The sequence below is a fragment of the Heterocephalus glaber genome, unplaced genomic scaffold (genome assembly GCF_053883595.1).
Source record: "Heterocephalus glaber isolate CG9 unplaced genomic scaffold, H.glaber_assembly_v1.0 deba00001593, whole genome shotgun sequence".
Lineage (NCBI taxonomy): Eukaryota > Metazoa > Chordata > Mammalia > Rodentia > Bathyergidae > Heterocephalus > Heterocephalus glaber.
The window spans coordinates 6,608,412-6,626,139 of NW_028258368.1; the positions used below are offsets into that span (position 1 = coordinate 6,608,412).

At 34.2% G+C, this 17,728-nt stretch overlaps 1 protein-coding gene across 2 annotated transcripts in view; it reads right to left on the reverse strand.

Annotated features, from left to right (window-relative positions):
• Window positions 1–17,728, reverse strand: part of Tab2 (TGF-beta activated kinase 1 (MAP3K7) binding protein 2) — an 84,053-nt gene that overhangs the window by 37,967 nt on the left and 28,358 nt on the right. For both annotated transcript variants that reach the window (XM_087193466.1, XM_087193465.1), the window contains one exon: window positions 2,364–2,554. In XM_087193466.1, coding sequence (XP_087049592.1) covers window positions 2,364–2,465 — 102 coding nt within the window. In that variant the 5' untranslated portion in view covers window positions 2,466–2,554. The remainder of the gene's footprint in view (window positions 1–2,363; window positions 2,555–17,728) is intronic.

Consider the following 17,728-nt stretch of genomic DNA (forward strand, 5'->3'; position numbering starts at 1 on the left):
TGTCACATTTTTTGTTTTATCAGCTGAAAAGGAAATTGCCTAGATGCCCAGAATGACTATCAACTCACTTTTAAAACGTATGTCCTGTCTAAGTAACTTCCAAGCAAACAGGTTTCCTTCTAGTCTGCATGGCAAATAGACGAAATCTAAAATAACCTATTTTTAAATTTTTGGTAAAGCTGAAAAACATGCTTAATTATTGTATTTTTAAACAATATATTGACAAAAATAAAAAAAACCAAACGCAATTCTAACTCTGTCCCTATCGGGCCTGTTCCCTCTTATCTTCTATTCTCTATAGAATTTATCTTTTATTAATTTTGTTTTTAACCATTCTAGCAGTTGAGCTAACGGGTGTGTATGTGTGTATGTATATGTGTATGTGTATATTTATTCCTCCTCCCCTTATTGATATATAAGGGCATCTCCGAAGATCATACTGAAGAGAACACTAGAGCTCTATTTTTCGGAAAATATTTTAAGTAATTTTATAAAAGGTTCTGTGTTCTACTCCCAAATAACATTTTAAAACCACTATCACTGGCTATTGAAGTGTTCTGGAGTTAGGAGTGGTAGTACGTGCCTATAATCCCAGCATACAGAAAGCTGAGGCAGGGGGGTCATTGTGAGTTCAAGGTCACCCTAGGCTACAGAGTGAGTTTAAGGTCAGCCTGGACTCTCTCTCTCTCTCTCTCTCTCTCTATAGTGAGATCCTGTTTAAAAACAAACAAACAAACAAACAAACACCAACTAACCAAACGAAAGTATTCTGGATAGTTATTTCAAAATCAAGGTTATCAAATTTGGTTGAAGAACTTGTAGTATGTTCCCATTAATCTTTTAAGATTCATTAACACTCTCAGTGTAGCTTTATTTTACAAGTTCTATTTTATTTGAAAAATTAGGGAAAAGGAACTGGGATCTATGGGGAGACTATCTTTTCCCAAATCTTTTCTCTCCCCATTCCTTCTTTTAACTTCTGACTCCATTCTTATTACTTCCACTCCCCTTTATTTTTTTCCTTTCATATTCTATATTGACAAAGGTGAAAGGCTTTTACCAATTACTTATTATGGGCCTTCTACAATTATTACTCCTGTTAGTACAGGTATGCTAATATTTACTAAGCACTCATTATGAATCAGGTATCTTAGAATTGCTTTACCTGTATTATCATTTAATTCTCTATTAAGTTTTTTTATTTCCTTTGCAGTTGAGGAAAGGAAAGTCAGAAGATGAGTCAGAGGTTAACTAAATTACTGCTAGTAAATGTCAAAATTTGAACTCAAATCTATTTATTACTACAACTTATGTTTTTAATCATCGTATTATAGAAAGGTCAGATAAATGTGGAGAATGCCATGCAGCCCAGATATAACAAGGAACAAGTAGCCAGGAGTTCAGATCACAGACTAGTACAGCCTAGTCAAGACATGAAATTCATTCTAAAGGTTATGGGAACAATCAGGAAGTTTTAAGCACATAAACATGACTAAATCTGAATTTTAAAAGACCCTCTGGCAGAAGATAATGGACTGTGAAGACCACAAGTGGATTAGGATAAAGGCAAGTAGACCAATGAAAAGTACAGATACAAGATGATAAGGTTGTGAACAAAATGTATGTAACCACTTGATATCAAGTACAGATTTGATACAAATTTCCTAACTTTAAACTTTAAAAGTTATTTGTCAAGGTTAAATAAATCCAAGTCTAAAATACTTTTGATAGAAAGATTTCCAGTCTAATCAAATGGAAATACATAAATACAAATATTCAAAATTATGGACTTCTAAAATAAGAACATATTAGTTATTATTATGTTATTAGTTATTATTATATTAGTTGGAAAACTGTAATTATAAATTAAAAATTCAAAAATCGTTTTCCATTATCAAGTCAAACTCCTTCATTTTACAAATAATACAAAGAGACAATATGGAGAACTTTCCCAAAAATACTTGCAGTGCCCAACTGATATGTGATCTGTTTTCTGACTCCTTAATTTAATAATTTTTTTCATTTTTATACTAATATGTGGAATTTTTTTAAAGTTCTGACAAAACAAGAGGGAAAAAGTGAAGCATGCCAACGGCTAGTAAGTATGGGATCATGTATTAATGCTTTACATTTAGAATTCATTTAACCCTTGTATCTACTTTATATGATAGATTATCCACATTACATATGTAGTACAGAGAGCTGAATCTTGCCGAAGGCCACATGACTATTGGACACCAAAGTTCATTTCTTTTTATCACAGCACACTAATTACAACATGAAATAAGTTCAAAATGTTTTCTTTCAATGTTTAAAGTACACCAGATTTGTATTAATAAATTCAGAGATCACTGAACACTGACCTGTAACATGCACCTGGATACAACAACTTCAGGTACTTCAGGGAATTTTTGTCGCAGGTCACGTAAAACCTGAAAATCAATTTGGTGGCTTCCTTGGGCCATTCGTATATTGCCTGATCAGGACTATTTGTACAGTAGGCAATTCTAGACCTTAGTGGAATTAGTACTCATCTCTTCTGTCCAAGCATTTTCTGTGAAAGAAAGAAAAAAATTTTTTAATGAGAATTGATCACAGAATGAAAATTATTGTGGACTTAAAATTTCAGTATAAAAAGGCATGTGCCTTAGCATCCAACAAAATAAACTATGAAAATATTACTTAGGCCTGTAATGCTCTCCATATAGTTAATACTGTTTTTTCAGTATAACTCCTGAGGACAAACTTTCACATTGTCTAATTCCTTTTTATGTGCAAGCACAGGGTCCTGAGTTCAATACCCGGTATGGGGTTGGGGGAAAATAAATATAATAAAACACAATCTCTGAAACTCATTTCTTATTTATAGTATTTCTTTTAACTTCATGAACATTAATATAAAAAAATAAAGTCTGCAAATTTTATGAATATAGGAATTATGTCTTTTGTTCATTAATGTGTACCTAACACTTTACATTCTACAGCATAATAGATGAAGGCATTTTTAAGTACATTTGCTTATGACAGAATTCCAGAGTTCCCAAGAGAGTAAAAGGTCATTTAGATATTTTATTATTCAGTTGAATTTTACTAAATTCTTTTGCTGATATAACTTCAATTTAGTTACATCTCACAGGTAAAAATACAGCCAAAGTTATTTGCAGCACAGATTTCCTAAAAAGTATTTCTATGTAAACCTCCATCCCTCAGCAATTTTACCACTAAAAGCACTAGTCTACAAATGTATTGCAGGAGAAAAGAGACGTACTGCAAATTAGTAAATGATATTTAAAAATAATTAAGGGGTGATAAACAGGCTACAGAACTGCTCACTCTCAGAAAGCCTCCCTTGATTCCTCTTCAGCTACTAGCCCATTTCTCTGTACCTCCCCCATTTTGGGCTAAAGCTCCATGAAACAACTACTCTCTCATTCTTTAAACAATTTCATTTGGCTTCTGAGAGTTATACACTTTTTTTTTTCTTTTATTCACTGGCACCATCTTCTCAGTTTTCTTTGCCAGATCCTCTTCTTTATACCTAATTGTTGGCAGGCAAACGGACCTCAGACATAAGGTTTCTTTTCAAGTACACCTACATTTCTCTTTAAGGTATTAAAGAAAGGTATATTTTATTCAAATATACCTCTTCAAGTAGCATTATACACTAAAACTTGAAAAAATTGTCTCCAAACCCAATCTTTTCCTTGAGCTTCAGAATAATAATATCCAACTATTTGACATTTCCTTTGGCTATCTAAAACTCATTTCAAACTTAACATGTCCAAAATAGAGCTTTTAATTCCCTTATATCCAAGTTAACCCTTTCTCAGTCTTTTCCATTTCTTCATTCATCCAGTTGGTCTTTTTTCCATCACACATTTACTCTACCATCAAGTCTTATCGACAAAAACTACTTTGAATCTGATCACTTTTTCCCAGCCATTAGCTGCTTTTGTCTGAGCCACCATAATTCACCTAGACAACTTACTATTATCAAGTCCCCTAAATGGTCTCCTCACCTTTCATTCTTTGCTCTGGCTTTTCTCTAGTGACCAGAGTCAACTTTGTGAAAAGTAATCAGAGCAATCACTCCCTCTGCTCAAAATTGGACCTGACAAGGCCTCTTGCTAACTACTATTCCTCTACTTTATCTCTTACCATTATCCTTGTTCCTTGGTTCTAAATGATCTTCTGGAGACTTCTCAAAGAAACCAATCAAATTTCTCCCTTTGGGCTTTTGGACTTACTGCTCCTACTGCTTGGAACACTTCCCTGAGATACTTGCATGGCTCTCCCTCTCGCTTCATTAGGGTCTCTGATCATATGACACTTCCTCAGAGACTGCTTCCCTGGCCAACTTTTCTATCTAAAATGCTGCCACACTTCTGTCTCTCTCCCATCATCACCATCCTAATACTGCTTCCTCTCCTTCTACCCCATACTGGGGATCAAATCTAGGGCCTTCACAATGAGCCACACCCCCCACCAACTTTTTTTTAAATAAAGAATTTTGCTAGGATGCTGAGTTGCCCAGGTTGGGATTGAACTCCCAATCCTCCTGTTTCAGCCACCTGAATAGCTGCAATTCCAATTGTGCACCACTGTTGCCCAGCTTATACTTCCCGTATTGGCTGAACAGACAGCTCTTGTAGACTAACTCTTCATGAATAACAACTATGTACACTAGACAATCTATTAAAAACAATGCTTGGAAGGCAGAAGGCACAAACAGAAATGGTGGTGGTGAGGAGGCCAATATTTGGAAGAAGGAAATAGCAGGGATGATCTTCCATTTTTATGTGGCTTTTAGTCAGAAAGCAGGCCTCAGTTGGTTTGGGTAGCTAAGACTCAGAAGAAAATGTAGTCTTTAAATGCTTGTTGAACCAAAGGACAGGCTCTGGCATGACTTCAAAGGCTGAAAGAAAGCCAAAGAGAGGAAGCCCTGAATCCTTTGCACACATATCTGATTTCTAAACCTGAGACAGATTCTAGTAGCCAAGCTAAGGTTAAAGTACCTGATCGGAGATTCCAGAATTTGTAGGTTGGGTTCAGTCAAGTTAACTGTCCACTAAAATGAACCAAACAACAGGAAAAATGGATTCATGCTCAAGAGAAGACAATCAATGGAAAACAACCTCAAGATGACTCAACTGGTGAAATCTGCACATAAGAATTTTGGAAATCCTATTTGATCCAGCTATTTCCCCTTCTAGGTATCTTCTTGATAGAACTAAAGGCATCATATTACAGTGATACATGAATACTCATGTTTATAGCAGCACAATTCATAATAGCTAAATTTTGAAAGCAGCCTATAATGTTCATCAATAGATGAGTGGATAAAGAAAATGTGGTATATATACACAATGTAGTATTGTCATAAAGATAAACTTGAGTCATTTGTAGGAAAATGGATGTACCTTGAGACGATAATGTTAAGTGAAATAAATCAGACATACAAACTTAAATACTGCATGATTCCTCTTATATTAGAAACTTGAATTATAAATAAAGACCAAAATAAAAGGCAATAGGAGGTGGGGGGATAGATCTTTCTCAATGGGAAGGGGATCAAAAGATGAAGGGAAGGGAGGGAGAAGGGAGGAAAAGGAGGTGATGAAAGGAATTAAGATACACGTACCAACACATAAGTAATGTAAACATTATGTACTGCAAACATGTACTATAAAACAAAATACCTAGAAGAAAAAAGATTTTAAAGCAGCCATTTTACCTATGCTCATGGATATAAGGGCAAACATGTTTGGAATTCTTAGCAAGGAAACATACTTTTTTTGGGAGAAGAATCAAATGGAAATTCTAGAACTAAAAAATAAAATATCTGAAATGAAAAGTGCACTGGATGAATTTAAATGGAGACAGGAAATGGCAGAAAAGTCAGTGAATTTGAAGACAAAGCAATCTGAAGGATGGGCTGGGAAAAAAAAAAAGGGTACAGAACCTTATGGTCCTGTGGGAAAGTATCAAAAACTTAAATATCTGTAATCAGAGACTGGAAGGAGGGAGGACAGAGAATATGGTGGGGAAAATATCTGAAGTAGTAATGGCTAAACATTTTCCCAGGTTGATAAAAGACAAATGTGTAAATTTAAGATCAACAAACCTCAAACAAGCAAACAAACCAAAAACCCCCCACACATACAAAAAACAAAAACCCCAAAACAAACAAATTAACCATACAGAAGCACAATGTAGTCAAACTGCTGAAAAACCAAAGCAAAACAAAATTTTAAACATAGCCAAAGAAATGACATCTAATGTATAGGGGAAGAACACTTTTGAGTGAATACTGACTTCTCATCAGAAACAAATGGAGTCCAGTGAGTAGTGAAATGCCGTAATTTAAGTGTTGAAATGGAAACACTGAAATGTCAACTTACATTCTATACCTACCAAGATTAAAATTTAAGGATGAATGCTAGATGATTTTTAAAACAGACTTTGTGAAGGAGTAAATGATTTGTAAGGACAACCTAAATGCATTACTGAAACAAACTGGTATCTGCTTAATTTCCAAGTGAAAAACCAAGAAATACCTCAATGAGCATATTCTGGAAAATTATTTTTCATAGTAAATAGCAACATATTTTCTGTGGTTGAAATATAAAATGATTGTTCCTCTGAGAAAAGAATAAAGAAATAAATCATACTTTGAAAATGTTTCCAGCATTAGGTGCAGTTCTAATATCTAAATTTCCCCCAGTTATAAAGATCTAAATCTGATCACTCCTGACCATTCTCCCCTTCCCTAGTGCTCTCAGCCAGACAGGATGGGTTTCATAAAACTTTCAGGAAGATGATAATGACAGTGGTACTTTGGTTCACAAACACTTGTTTGCGAACAATATGGTTTGCCAACAGCAGTGTTTGGCAAAATTTTATTTTTGTTTACGTACTCTACATCTGGTGATAAACCCAACTGCAGCCATCTTTCCCAGAAATGTGAAACAAATTAAATTCCTGAACCTTTCAGCCACCAGTACACTGTGCTAAGTTGTTCCAAAGTCTAGGCAAATTACAGTTTTGGCATTTACTTTAAAATGCTATCTATCATCTTCTGATGCAAAAATCTGGTACATACAAATAAAATACTAGATACTACTAGCATTATACTTAAGAAAAGTGGTGCATAATTTTAAAATAAAATACAGTAAAATCTTGGTTTTCAAGAATAATTCATTTTGCTTGTAATCCAAAGCACTTGTGTATCAAAGACAGAGTGAGACAGAAATGAGTTGTGATAATGTGACATTTGATATGAGTACTTACTACTTGTATTGCAAGACATCACTTGTTTATCAAGTTAAAATTTCTTAGAAATGTTTGCTAGTATTGCAGAATACTTGCAGATCAAGTTACGGGCAAACCAAGATTTGACTGCATTAAAAGGTGAAATATAGCAATTATACAGTTGGCTTTATTATGGGTCTCTAAGATAGTTTAACATATTATTATACTTCTATTATATTAATATTATACAGTTAAAGGGAGATTCTTATACTAGTATCTCTAAATGTACTGAATGTACCTTTAGAAAAATTTCTTCTTGCTTTGGGGAGAAAAAAAACTCAGCTTTGGTTCTATCAAGATGGTGTAAATTAAGCCAATTCAGAATCTCTTCTGCCATAAACAATAAGTACTGAAAAAATAACTAAATTGGTTCAATACACAGCAGAGCTTGAAATTTAAAAATTCCCTGGTGTCCAAAACCATAAAGATGGGGTTAAAAGCTAGTATAACATGAGCAACAGTCAAAATGCTGTGTCGTATGGGATAGTGAGGACAAGCTGGCAGGAGAGGGGACGTAGCTAACTAGAACTAGATACATTGAAATAGGAATTTTAATGCTATGTGGAACAGACAGACTATAGGTCCTCCTTTGGGAGGTGATAGGTATGAAGGTGGAGTCTTCATGAATGGAATTAGTGTCTTTAAAAGAGGCCAAGGGGAGTCTGTCTACCCCTTCTACCATGTGAGGACACAGCTGAAAGGTATAAACTATGAACCAGAAAGCAGGTCCACTCTAGACTGACACCTTGATCTTGGACTTCCCAGACATCACAACTGTGAGAAACAGACCTGTGGTGTATAAGCAGATGAGTTTATAGTATTTTGTTATAGCAGCCTCAGTCGAACAAAATATCATCTTATTTCTGGAGCTTCATTTTAACTATCACTTATTTCAATGATCCACATGTATGTATTTTTAAAAAGGTGAGTATTAATTTCAGTCAACTCTCAATTTTAGTCACAACATATTCTGATATCCTACCTTTAGTAAGGCCATTGTAAGTTTTCTATAAATACTTGTTAATGGCAGTTACTATAGCTCTACAGAGTAAAGTGGAATTACCATGCCCTCTATTTACGAAGGAATGAACATTGGTATTCTTTAAGACATTGGGGAATAATATTAAATAAGAGGTAGAAGAATAAATTCAGTTATTTCAATTTGAAGAAATCTATGTGCAAATTCAACGTATCACTCACTTTGTCACTTATCATTTCTTTAAGTTCAAGGCATTTTTAAAAGTATTACATGGAAATCAAGTTTTTTGTGGTAATATTTGAGAACTGTTATTGGTTTACAGTTAAGAAAGTTTCTTTACTCCTCAACTTTAATATGCACTGCAGCTCTTGGGTAGTAGTGGCAGATGCAGTATTTCTCAAACTTAACTGGGCATCATTCCACTTATCTGTAAACATCTTGATGTAGAAAATACATGGGGAAAATGCTGTCTTATAAAGAAGGTAATCAAAACACAGTGATACCTTCTGACTTAAGAATTTGTCTAAGAAAAGAATTCAACATATATTTAAAATACATGCAAAAGAAAGTTCAAGACACAGCTTTCTAACAGCAAATGCCTAGAAAGAACCAAAAAGCCTAACTTTTGGAGAGCTGCTTCATTAATTGTAATCTATCAGTTCTTGACTATTAAACAGACACTGAAACACAAAAACCTCCAAAATCCAAGGAAATGGGCCGAGGATATAGCTTAGTGGCACTGTGCCTGCCTGGCAAGCACAAGGATCTGAGTTCGATCCCTAGTATCGGGGGAAAAAAAAATCCCCAAGGAAACGGTTATACAGTTTTTGGCAAAAACTGAAAACATTGTCACGTAAGTCATTTCTGTTGGGGGAAAATTAAGATGAAACAATATAAACAAAAAATTTTGTGTAAGAGTGGCAGGATCATGGAAACTTTTGATCTATTAAAAACAATTATGAAAAACTGGGGATATACCTTAGTGGTAGAATGCTTGTCTAACATGCGTGAATCCCTGGGTTTGATGACCAGCACCATAGGAAAAAAATGATCAATATCAAAATGTACATTAATATATCATATAGTGAAGGTAAAAAGGAAATAGGCACAGTAAAGAACTGATAATGCAACCTCTATAGATATCAATTTGGCAATCTCTATAAAAATGAAAATTGTGTATGTTGTTTGATCTCGTAATTACTTTGATGAATCTATTGTAGATATAGGTGCAGAAAAAATTACACATATTTACCATAGCACTGTTTGGAATTACAAACCACCAAAAACTACCTATTAGGTGTTTTAATAGATGGAAAAAAAGTGCCAAACTTTAAAAGATGTGTATTTCTGTACAAAAAAGGTGACTCCTAATCAGAAAAAGGGTGTGCTTCATAGGGGAGCATTTTTTGTTCAGTGTGTGGACCATCTGTATCAGAGGCTCTGAGAATAGGGTCCAGATACTTTAATGACTCTGCTGTGAACCCACTATGATGGAAAGTGACAACCAGTCACACGAATGTTTTTTTAAGCAAAGTTTACTCTAGTTCCTGTAGGGCTTCTAGTTGATGATACAGTAAATGCAAAGTAGGGAAGGGACTAATCAAAAACTAAGATGACTATAGTCAAACGACTACTTCTAAGAGGAGCTTGTACCATTAATACAAAGAAGGAAAACAAATGAGAAGCATTCTGGAATTCTGAGTTAAAAAAATGAGCTAGAAGTAATGGAATAAAAAGAGATTATTAAAATAAGTCAATTACCAACAAGCTTCTAATTAGGAATGGTTAGACATTTTTCTGCAATTTGATGCTACTGGAAAGAACTGGTAGGAGGGAAAACTACTTCTGTAAGTGTACACAAATAAGTTCTGCAAATATATATTATCTCAAGACAAACATGTAATCTTTATGTCAACTAAAAATGTCGATCATATATTGTAAAATACAAACTATTTGTTTACTACCAAGGAGTACCAAAAGCAGTAAATGGTGGAGGGTCGGGGATTTAGCTCAGTGGTTCTGGTGCCTGCCTTGCAAGCGCAAGGTCCAGAGTTTGATCCCTGGTACCAAAAATAAAAAATAAAAAAAAAAGAAAGAAAAGAAAAGAAAAGAAATGGTGGAGCAATGCTGAATCATAGGCAGTCCAAGTTTGGTTTTTTTTTTTAATGTTTTGAGACAGAGTCTGTGTAGTTCTGGCTGGTCTCTAACTCACTATGTAGCCCAGGTTGGCCTTGAACTTGCAGTGATCCTCCTGCCTCAGCCTCCTGAGTGCTGGGATTATAGGTGTGTGCCACTCACTACACCCTTCGAAATCTTTTAAAATAAAATGAGTAACTGTTAACTACTTTGTATAAACTACTCAGATTTACAGAATTTTAACTTGACAAAGTACTGATGTGTATTATTAAAGTCTTCTCCCCCCCCACCTCTACCCCAGGTACTGGGGATTGAATCTAAGCCCTTGCATATCTATGGAAGTGTCCTACCACTAAGTTATTCCCAATCTTATTATTTGAGACTCTTATAGAAAAAGAAATCAATGAATAAGTAAGTCACTCTCAGACAGGCATAAATTTTTCTAAAGAGGAGACTTAAGTACAGAATTTAAAGAAATAATATTCTACTTTAGTCATTTGTGTTTCTAAAATTCTTTTGGTGAAAAAATGCTAATAGTTAAAAACAGAGGTAACCTCACATTGCTAAACACTTCAATTTCCTAACTGGACATTGCCTCATTCAAAACTAAATGAAATATTTTATTTATTTATATATATATTTATATTTGACTCATAGTGGTAGCTAGTCTAGTAATAATTTTAGGATTTTATGTTTATCAAGCATGATCTGCCACTTATAGTGTCTTCTTGGGAAAATCATTTAATTTCTCTGTGCCTCAGTTTCCTCCTCTATAAAATGGTGATTAAGAAAAGTAGTTATCTTGGGCTGGGGATTTAGCTCAGCGGTTTCGCTGCCTGCTGCGCAAGTGCAAGGACCAGAGTTCGATCCCCGGTACAAAAAAAAAAAAAAAGAAAGAAAAGAAAAGTAGCTATCTTATAGGGTAAGGGCAACCTATGCAGGATAACAAAGTACACAGTCAGGCCAGAGTTTTAGCTCAGTGGCAATGTGCCTGCCTTGCAAGGTCAAGGCCCTGAGTTCAATCGCCCGTATGGGGTGGGGTGGACAAAAAACCCCCAAAGTACACAGAGAATACACATCCCAATAAGATAGTGATATTACCATCTTATTCTTTGTAAAATGGAAAAAGCAACTCAAAAACTTCAAGGATTAGTACAAACACAATGAAGGTTAATTGTATTACCCCTGCCTGGCCAACAGAAACAAAATACAAGCTAATAGTAATACGAATTATTTATTTTAAATACTGTGGATTTTCACAAAGCAAAAAGAAAACTTGAGCAAATAGAGCTGTATGCTATGCTGTATGCAGAATACTGAAGCTGACTGAACCTTTGAGGACTTCTGTTTCAGTGTATGAGACAAATAACTCTGAGAAAACTACTGGAAAAGCCAAACAATACAAGTTTGTACATAAATGGGAGGTAAGTAGTATAAATTGTGCTGTAGGTACATTAAGGATCTCTGGGCTGAGAGAGGGAGTGGCAGAGCCTGAAGTAGATATTTAAATAAGGTTAAAGGAAGGCAACCAAATAGTGGATGAATTCTGGAGAGAATGAGTCAGTTGTGTGTTTGGGGCATGAGGAAAGAAGGGGATTACAAAGGTGTTGGTGGAAGGGAGCTGTTAAGGAGAAGATGAGGAAGGCCAGTGAAGGCTTACTGTGCATAGTGATGGTTTTTTTTTAAAAAGAGAAAGTCTGGAAATACACTAAGCTTTAATATTATTATGTAAGGATACGTATTTATCATTTTATCTTTGTTCCATCCTTATGTGACTGTTTTACTCAAATTTATTTTAACAAAGAAAAATATAGTTCATGCTTAATATTAAAGAATAGTATGAGCAAACAGATAATATTCATGCTCAACTGCCTTAGGATTGTCACTCAGTTTATGGACAAGGTAAGGAGAATATCTTTCCATTTCAACATATATCCTAAAATTAATTCTGGCTTCCATAATACCCATTAGAGATTATAACATTTTTTGTAAACCATGAAATCTGAGTTGATCGGGATCCTAGGAAATTATTTTATAAAAGTGTATCATTTAAGAGATGAGAAGATAGTCTTTGCTAGACTTCCTCTACTCAACAATCCAATTTTACCTCATAACCCCTGAACACAAGCAAAATTTTTTATATACGTTATTTTAGCTCCAAAGTGGTGAAACTATCTTGTAGTTGTATCTTAAGTACTTAGTATATGGCAAGGAGATGTATAGTACATATTTGTTGCAATAAATCTCTAAATAAAAATCTAAATACATATAGTTTTTAAAGACTACTATAAAAAGTAGTAGTCACCCAAATTGAAATGTTTCCCTTACTTTCAGCTGTCAGTTCTGCTATAGCATGTTTTGAAATGACAAATTTGATATATTAGAGATTAATTTGAGCATTAAGTAAATTCTGCTGCCACTTCATTTGGGAGAAACACTAGATGAATACAGAAAAACCATATGCAGCTGAAACAAGCTACATATAAATACACAAAAAGTATATTCGCTATTTCATCTACTTGTTATGAATTACACCCAGGCATGTATTATGTTACAACTTTCCTTCTGATTTCAGAAAACCTTTTGGTCTTGAGCTGCAACCCTTCCTGTGCATACTTTAGGTCTTATTAAAGGCAAACCAAATAGTGGGTGAATTCTGGAGAGAATGAGTCAGTTGTGTGTTTGGGGCATGAGGAAAGAAGGGGATTACAAAGGTGCTGGTGGAAGGGAGTACTGTAGTATTTACATATTTTGGCCATTTAACAAGTATCTTTTTTTAAGGTTCATGGTTTTTGGAGATAGGGTCTCACTCTATACATATATTTCAGGCTGGCCTTTAACTCAGTATGCAGCCCAGGCTGGTCTTTAATTCATGGTGATCCTCCTGTTTCAGCCTCCTGAGTGCTGGATCATAGGTGTGCGCCACCATACCAGACTAAGGTTCTTATCTTTATTATTTTGCAGTGCTAGGGATCAAACCCAAGTCCTTGCTAATGTTAGGACTGAGTCACATCCTCAGTCTGTCTTTATTTTTTATGCTCACAGATGAAGTTTTTGTGTGTTATAACCCTAATCTTCTTTTTTCTGTAAGCCCTATGTTGTTTTGGTAAACATGCTTTTGTGCACATCCTAATGATTTTTAGTAACACGCATGTCAAATTTCAACTAAACTGGCTATATGTCAGAACTTCTCTGACCCCAACAACTGTTAACAGTGACATCCCGCGGATGTCCAATGCAAAGGCAGAATGTTTCTACCTATCTGGTTGTCAATATTACCTTAACAGTTTCTTAATACTAATTACAATTCATGTCTCCTCTGTGAACTGGCTGACATTATCAGGCTACAGTAAATTATTGTGAATACCTTCATCACAAAAAGAACTACTATAGTGTCAGAATAGCTGATGTTATACTTTAAAAAATTAAAGCAAGTTTTGAAGTCTTTTGATTTCAGTAAAGATTAAAAATTTAAACCTGAAAGAAGAATCATATTGCCTTAGTATATGCACTATTTTAAATACTTTTTACATATTGATGTATTATGAAAGGATCACATCATATGGCAGTTAGGTAATACTTGGTGCACTTCACATTTGATTAACTTTAGAAGAATTTACCCAATGTCATTAATTTAACCTACAAAACATAACATTATTTTTATTTTTATTTTTATTTTTTTGGTACCGAGGATCAAACTTGGGTCCTTGCGCTTGAGCAGCAGGCAGCAAAACCACTGAGCTAAATCCCCGGCCCCATAACATTATTTTTATAGAAAAATTACTAAAATTAAATCTTAGAGCATGACATTACAATTCTATCAAGACAAAAGAACTTTCAAAGAAATTTGTAATATCAAGCTATTTTTCTAAGATAAAATGCAGGAATTATAGCTATGTAGCTAAAATCTAAAGTTCAAATATCACCATTTAAGATAAATATAAAATAACCATAATCAACCTTTACCATAAAGTTTATCATAAAACAGTAATACTCAATCATGCTACATATTATTTGCAAAAATAAAGTAAAAGAAACATACTAAATCAGTCATCCAAATGTTAATTATCTGTTATGTTTAGTTTTAGTGTTATTTAAAAGCCTGAAGAAAGCAAAGGATTATGATACCAAAAAGTGGATTACCTCGACTTTATGAGCCTGGAATAATTTACTTTCTAAAGAAGTATCTTTGTACTTATTTGCACTAGTAAACATTACTAGCTGATGTAACATAATGATCCACACTGGCTCCTCTTAAAATTTCCCAATTTTCTCATTTAATGCATTGCCTCAGGGCTATGAATGTCCATCACTTCTTATGGTTGAAGGTTCACCAGTTAGTTATAAGTTCTTCTAGAAGGAATATGCAAGTTAGCCACACTTGGCAACTTATGCATTGTGGTTTTGTGGTGGGTGCTACCATTTTCTAAGGATTAAGAAAAATACAATAAATCTGAGACAAAACATATTATATAACTGATTACCTTGTATGTATTTCCCATTTCATATATTATAATTATTTTCCAAAAATTAGGGCTTTAAAATGGAAACAAAGTTATCTTTTAGTACCCCCATTACTGTAATTTTTGCATACTGTAATTTTAACCTGTGCCTAAATATTATCTTTAAAAAAAAGGAGCTAAATGTTAATATGTTCTCATTTATTGGTAAAAGGGAAAGGTGAAAATGAAATCCATTGGAAGAATCAAGTGTTCATCTTATATCCACCATAAGTATTTATAATGAACCAATTAACACGACATGTAAAAATTTTAATAATTTGGCTAAATATTAACTTAAAATGGCACCTTAATATGAAGATTCAGAGAAAGTTATAAGACGTTTCATCAACTGATCCTCATGTGGGTTCAATCTCTTACTCAGTCTCATGTTTTTTTCTGTTCATCTCACATGACTTTGCTTATCTTCTAATGTCACGGCTGTTGGCTAACATTTCCTCATAGTGGACTTCTGGCCAGCTGTCAGGGTGCGTGTGTGTATGTGATAGCAGTGGTAGTATGATGTTTAAGATGATGGGTCAGACATAGTATAAATGGGTATTTGTTTCTAGTAATAAAGTACTGAGTTTTTACATTTATGTATCTATAGAAATTACAGCACCTAATTTAGGCAAAAACACATGTATAAAGAGGTGCATAGAGGATGGTCACCTTAGTGTGTATTATCAAAACAACCTGAATATTCATCAAGGAGAAGTAAACAAATAAATAACTGCATAGTCATACTAAGGAATACATGCATCTTTTATTTTTTCTTGGTGAAGTAAGATATTCAAATAATTCTATGGAAAGACCTATATGACATTATCGATTGAAAAAATTAAAATGCAGATTCCATGTGTAATATGACAAAAAAGACAAAAATGCATTTTTTTTTTCTTTTTCTTTTTTGGTACTGGGAATTGAACTGAAGACCTTGTACTTGCCAGGCAGGTGCAGCGCTACTGAGCTAAATCCCTGGCCCCATAAAAAGATATTTTAAGAGATGTTTTTATATAAAAGCACAAGAAAGGAATTAGTTTCAATTCTGTAATATTTGTTTTTTAAAAATACTATATATGCACGTTTTACTTGAATAAGCATAAGCAATTGAAAGAGAATTAGAGCAAGATAAATATTTATTATTATTCTCAATATATTTTCCTACAACATTACTTACATTCTGATTTGTGGGATAGGAAGTAAAAGTATGAGAAAATGTTATTGGAAAGCATCTGTACTTAGCGAACCACAGCTATTTTCGAGTAACTCAAAGCCTATGCTGTTTACGCTGAAACTGTTACCAGCTCAATTATGAAGATATCTGAAAGATGAGACTTTGTTTTAATTTGAATGTTTCTTATGAGCTCATATGATTGTGCTCAAGACTAACCATCTCTAAACCTATGAGTCTCCTAATTTATAACCCATGGTTTAAAAAAGACATTTCTTTTCACCCAAGGCTAACTTAAGGTAAACTGCTTATTCAAGCCCTCAAACCAAGTAAGCTGCATTCATCCACTAATGAGAGTTTAACTGATTATAGAAAGAGGAAGAGAGTAAAATAAAAAATAGGTTTACTGTTACTATTAAACTTGTAAGTCCCTAATAAACACCATACCCTTACAAAAAGTTACCATACACAAAGGTGGACATTATTTTCTCTGAGACTGTACTATAATCACTCTGGTTCAGAACTCATGATGCCCAAGTCCTATGCTAAATGCTTAACAATATTATTTCCGTTACTTCTTAACAATATTTCTGCAGTGAAGATTAAGGAGAAATTACTGGTAAAAAAACCTCTTTTGTCTGGCAAATAGAACAATAAATGTTGTCCTTTATTACAAATTACTATTGCCTAATCTCAAATTTTATTATTTTGACCTTCACTCTACTGTAGCCAGCTATTTTCAAGAAGACTCACTGACTTTTATATGCACTAGTGCCAAGAAATCTTCAAAGGATTCCCACTGCTTACAAAATTAAGTTCAAACTCCTTCTTCATTTGTCATTTGAAAACATGCTACGTATGACACAGCTCCATTTCCCAGCAAATCCCCATTATTCTCTATGCACAGTGGATCCTTAGTGAATGGTTTTAGGACATGCAAAAGAAATACTCTTGCCACTTTCTCTGAAGAATCCTATCCTTCAAGGCTCAGCAGAAATATTGCATCCTTCACAAAGCTGATTCTCTGGAACTCTCATTGTCTCTTAGTATTCAAAGAGGATGAGTTCCAGGACCCTCCAAGAATACCAGAATCAGCAGATGCTCATGTACTTTTTATAAATGGTGATGTATTCTCTTGTATAGTCTATCTCTAGATTACTAATAATACCTAGTGCAATGTAAATCCTCTGTAAATTTTTGTAGTGTAGCATTTAGAAAATAATAACAAGAATAAAAAGAGTTTCTATGTGCTCAATACAGATACAACCATATTAGGTTCAATTTTTTTCACCCTGTACTGGGAATTGAACCCAGGGCCTTCACACTAAACTACATTCCTTCTTTTGAAAATTTTAAATTCTGAGATAGGGTCTTGCTAATTTGCCTAGGACGGGCTTGAAACTTCCATCTTTCTGCCTCAGCCTCCCAGAGTGCTGGGATGCAGGCATGTGCCTGATTAATTAATTTTCAATCTGTGGTTGGTGCAGAACCAACCCATGGCCACAGACAACCAACTGTGCTCATTTGTAAGCTCACAAAAAATAAACAGTATTCATTTCTACATCACTATAGTGCCTAGCAGTATTTTATACAATAAATATTTTACATAGTATTTTACATTCAATAATA